Source organism: Orbicella faveolata, unplaced genomic scaffold, assembly GCF_042242905.1.
Source record: "Orbicella faveolata isolate gen_17 unplaced genomic scaffold, um_ofav_v1 contig_15, whole genome shotgun sequence".
Classification (NCBI taxonomy): domain Eukaryota; kingdom Metazoa; phylum Cnidaria; class Anthozoa; order Scleractinia; family Merulinidae; genus Orbicella; species Orbicella faveolata.
In genome coordinates this window covers 246,157-251,422 of record NW_028301542.1, presented here as the reverse complement: position 1 = coordinate 251,422, position 5,266 = coordinate 246,157, and the positions used below count along the sequence as shown (strand labels likewise).

At 38.0% G+C, this 5,266-nt stretch overlaps 1 protein-coding gene across 1 annotated transcript; it reads right to left on the bottom strand.

Annotated features, from left to right (window-relative positions):
- Positions 1–962: 962 nt before the first annotated feature.
- LOC110069004 (uncharacterized) lies at positions 963–4,948 on the bottom strand. The gene is made up of 3 exons (XM_020776422.2): positions 4,688–4,948; positions 3,837–4,508; positions 963–1,623 (listed from the first exon to the last, which is right to left on the bottom strand). The coding sequence occupies exons 1-3, from the start codon at positions 4,695–4,697 to the stop codon at positions 1,448–1,450; spliced, it is 858 nt and encodes a 285-aa protein (XP_020632081.1). The 5' UTR covers positions 4,698–4,948; the 3' UTR covers positions 963–1,447.
- Positions 4,949–5,266: the final 318 nt, after the last annotated feature.

The following is a 5,266-nucleotide window of genomic DNA, read 5'->3' as shown; positions in this document are numbered from 1 at the left end:
ATAATGAATATATTAATAGGCCTTTTTAATAGTTATCTACTGTAATTATCTCTTCGTCTTATCACGGGGGGTGGCGGGGGAGAACTCCTAAATGAAAAGGTTGGGGTTAGGGGTGTTCGTCGTCTCGCTTAGAAGTGTAAATGAAGGAATCAATGATTCTGGTGTCACTTAGGGTATTCATGACGAAATGCGTCTATTGCAAGCTGCCAAACTATCTTTAAGGGTGCAGTAGAAATTTAAAAAATGCCTTTGTATCCCCGGCCCCGTTTTTAGGCTCGATTTCCGCCGGTCTCTCGAGTCCGGCAGTGGGGGCTCCCTTCCTGAACAGCGGCTGTTTCGTGGTATCTTGCTCTAGCCGACTAGCCACGCCCAAATTGGCCTCCATTAGGGGTTTAATTCACTATCTTATTAAAAGAGCTTAGAATTTGTAATTCATCATTGTTAAGAGTGGTAGTTTTACTCTATGTGTACATTAAGTTTAATTCACCTTTATGATTAGTATTTCAGTATTATTACATGACCGAGAAAATTGCTAAAAAAAAATGATTTGCTGAGAGCAGGCCAATTTATCGTTAGTTTTTAATTTGCACTTCACGCACGCGCTCGTAATTTTCTCAGATAATAAATGAATAACTAGACATTTGAAAATTCTTTCAAATTACACTCGCCTGAAGTTTCGTGCAATATTGCACTTGTATTCAATTACAACATTTCCTCACTTGAGCGTGGGGCAGTTATTAACTTCGTTCCAAGTGTTTCGTGCAAGCTGCAATAAAAGAGATCTGGGAACAAGGTACCTATCGTATGTCTCACAAAGTACCGTGCAGAGGTGGGGTAAGGAGTGGTGTAAGCACTTTTCAAGAGTGCTTCAACAAAAGTCACAAAAGGTGGCGATATTTCTTTCTTCCTATGTTATCTTGTATATAGAGAAAGTGTGTAAATAATAGCACTAATCCAGGAGCTGCACTAATCCCAACACTTGTTTATTTATTAATGTACAAAACTCAGAACAGCATAACATTCCGTCGTCAGTTCCTACTCTACACTGATACATTATGGTTCTCTTACATGAAGTACAAAGATCAAGAACAGGACTTTAAAAAAAATAACAATAACAAAAACAAAATTTAACAAAGTGACTAAATTTCAATACATTTTCCGCTGGAGGTGTCCATTTCCACAGTCACTAATGTATCTTATTTTAAACGCTCAAATGAAGGTTCCCTAAATAAAGACTATTTTTTGTCTTAACCCTGTATGTTGTCACTTCATGGGATGAAAGTATTTATTCTTTATTATTTAAACCGTCTACGGCCCTATTTAGCATAAAGTAGTATAAAAAGTCCCACATTTAAAAATAACTTGATAAAAATAGATTTCAAATTTCCACGGCGTCACTTCACACTATTATTTCTTTTTAAATGTATATGTAGAAATGTCTGGTCCATTAGCACCACGTGCTTGTACATCTTCTATTCCCCACGAGCCTTGTTCGCTCATCAAAGCTGGGGAACTCTTCCTCAAGATATCCTCGAGTTGATTGGTTTCTTTCTTGTTCTATGTGCTGGTCGTGGAAGACTGGGCCTGCATTAGAAACCTTCTCCAATATAAACTTTTGACACACTGTGGATCAGAGAAAATAAATACGCAGGTTTCGTAAGAAAGACTTATCATTTGATTTGTTTTTTGATAACGTTATGAAAGTATTAATTCGCCGAGCCAAAGAGAACTGAAAGCCAAACTAACGCACGTAAATCGAGGGCGTGGTCGGGAAACGTCATGACGTCATGTTAGGAATTTGGATTTGATTGGTCAAAATGAGAGTGATTGTGGATCATGCATCATCACTCTCATTGCGTATTTTTCAAACTACAAGAAAATAATTAAATTCACAGTAAAAACATCGTTATTTAGCTTGCTAACGTATCTGCCATGATCAGCCTAAAACTGCGTCATCTGCTGCTCTGCGTAACACTGTCATTTTTCTAATTGAATTTGAATGAAAATGCTCCTCAAAAATGTTTATGAAACAGACGCTTGCTATTACGGCTAGATAATACTGTAAACAGCAACAATATCAGATGCCAATACTACGACGTGATTCAGTCCTTTTATGTTATATGGGATTGCATTTGGCTTGGAAGCAGCGGAGAAGAAAAAAATTCTGCTACTTAAGAACTTTACGCGAAAAAATTTGTTGGTTCACTGATCAATGACAAAATTGGAATATTATAAATTTTTCAAAAACTTATTGTAAACTTTTCTAGGGTGACGGCAGAACTAATCTCTCTTCTATGATTGCGTGGGAATTTACTTTAAGAGGGAGAGATGTAACCCTAAAAGTGAGCTTATGCAATCGACCTCTGTATCCTTGTGACACATGCGTAAAAATTAAAAGCACTGTGGCGTTAACATGGTCGCGGGCAATACAAAACCATTATGTGATGCAGGAAAAGAGTTAACCAATCCTGAAATGATCCCAAATACAATATCAGGTCTACATTATTAAGAGAGAATCTCTGGCTGTATCGTTACTTATTGAAATTCCGAAATCTGTTTAAAACAAACTCCCTTAATTAACCAAGGATGCAGCATATGCCCTCGGAAAAGATAGTTATAAGACTAGATCTGTGAATTGCGGGAAATTCAGAGTGTGTGTTGAATGATTTGATATTATAACCAAGTTACACAATGTATTCTCTCGATCATTTTAAAAAATTTCTCGTACGGGTCGGAGATAATAAATATATATCCGTCATTAATCGTGATATAAGAACGCCAAATCAGTATTCTTTATCATTACAACGCTAATGGAATTCTTTAAAGCAAGCATAAGATAAATAAACGTTGGTAGTAATCAAAAAAATGTTTGGTATTGCGTTTGTTAAGAGGTGTGACAACGACTGAATTATTTGTTTATCTTGTTGCTTAGCGTATCAGTCAATGGAAGGAAACTTTTAACGCACTGTACACCACACGAACTTCACTTCATATTATATTTCCGCTGATTCATCTTATAATTGTCCCTTGAAAAAATTAGTTTTCTAAACAAGAGTTCAAAGATATTGTCCTTTAAAGTTAATTAGCTTGTTATCTCATGTGTATCGATGGGAATATATGTTCAGCTAAGGTGAATTATGATAAAGCAAAATTCTTTTCATTGAAAACGAAACAGTGGCCCAGACAAAGGCAAGTCGCTTCCTTTCAGAGATAACTCTCGAAATTGGCTCAACTATAGCTGCATGACTATAAAACAGTGAGCAGTAATTCACAGCAGTTTAATACAGATTCCATATCAACTACAACTACAGACCAAACGCTATGAAAGTAAGTACGATAGCTATTCACAGATCTCATGATTAACCCGCCCGGAAAAGATAACAGTCAGAGACTTCGTAATTTTTTACGAAGCTGTATAGCTTTAATCATTGAACCCGAAACCTTACCCCCCCCCCCCCCCGCGCAAGGGCAGTTTCTAGGATAAGATTTCGCTGTGACTGAGAGAGATTGAAGTGTTCCATACTGATGGAGGAAGGAAGAAGTAGAAGAGCCTTCGTTTTTAAACGATCTAACACTCAGTTTATCGACCAGGTAATCAAGTAAAGTTAAAAAGAAAAATAAATAGTTACGTTGGCCTTTTTACCAGTTCCATGCCAGTGAGTACCGGATAATATTGTAAGAATTCTTTTGGTGTTTATTCAACTCATTAGCAAATGAACACAGATATATATAGGACTGACTTAAAACTGGCTCAGGTTTTTTAGATGAGGTGGAGGTGAACGTGATAGCAAAGTTAATTAAAGCTGCTGCATGTTATAAATAAGTTATTAACCTACCGTAACAGCCACAAGGCCACAGGAAATTTCGTGGAACAAATCCTTGTTCCCGATGTACATTCTCGACCCACCACCAGTCATTGTCATCTTTGCTAAGTACCCTGACGAGTTCCCCTCTCATGACGGAAATATCATCATCGTCACAAGCTTGGAAATCAAACAAGACCCGGAGCATGGTCTGTCTTTCACGAACCCGCAGAGCTTCCCGCGGGTCAAGGCCACGGGATTCCCGAATTGAGCATCTCATCTGACCTGCCCGAGTGAAATTTACTTTGTCATCATACACTGGCTCCTCGTTGACACTGGTGTAGCTTTCTGCTGGTAATATAATATTCACTGGTTCTGTATAATTTTCTTTCAGTTTTACCTCAGGCTTAGAGAAGGTACCTTTTTTTCCTTCTTCTGGCTTCCTACCAAATATTCGTTTGGTCTTTCCAAATATCTTTTTGGTCGCTCGCTGAAGGAAGTTTCCTTTCCGTGGGCGGTCAGAAATGCCATTAGTTTCGTGTTGCTCCTTCAGTTTTATTCCCTGTTTTTTCGACGTGAAGCAGTTCCAAGCTTTAGTTTTGTTAGCGGTGGACATCTGTCCTGAGTAATAGCTTTCGTCGCTGAAAGCGATGCTCGAGTCATCTTGAAAACCAGAGTCGTCATCCACCTGAACGACGCTGTACTCTGAATAGAGAATCAAATTAAAACAACAGTCATTCCTTAATACCATAGCGTGGGAAATAACTTAGAGATGTTACAAGCGAAATAGAGACTTGTGTTATTAGTGATAAACAAGACAAGTGACTAAAGTTAAAGAACTTTTAGAGAAGTATTTGTTTTTTAGGATGCAAAGCAAATCTTACCCCGCTTCATCACCAAATCTCGTCTGAGGAATCCAGGTGCTGACAGCGTGATATATCGCCTCGCTTGTCGCAAAATATCAAATAGTATATCTGTCACGAGACTCAGTGATTAATTACACTTCAATTATGCCCGAGGGAAGTCCAATAACACAATTTAGTAAAGCGACTGTAAAATTTCTCGCCGTGTAAAGGCTCCAGCAGGGATAATTATCTTTTCGTTTTCACTACTGGACTTTTCACATGCTAATTGTCAGTTTTGACGTACCGCAATATTCTTGAGAGGGTCACGAGCATGCAAGCATGTGATTCACTTAGACAGACAATACAAAACCACATTCAGTGTTTTTCTTTAATATTGTTAGTGAACGCATCATTGAAATCTGCACCAAGCTCAACGAATAAAAATTGACTAGCTTTGAATTTAGTGTCAGGTTGAGAATTTGGCGGTTCCGTTCACACCAGCAAAATAGCTGAGTCAGTTGCGACTGAACCTGTTGTGTAAAGAGAAATTATGACTTGATCACACGCGGAAGACAAACAATTTTAGAATGAGATATCAAGCTTGCTCTATAAAGGGAG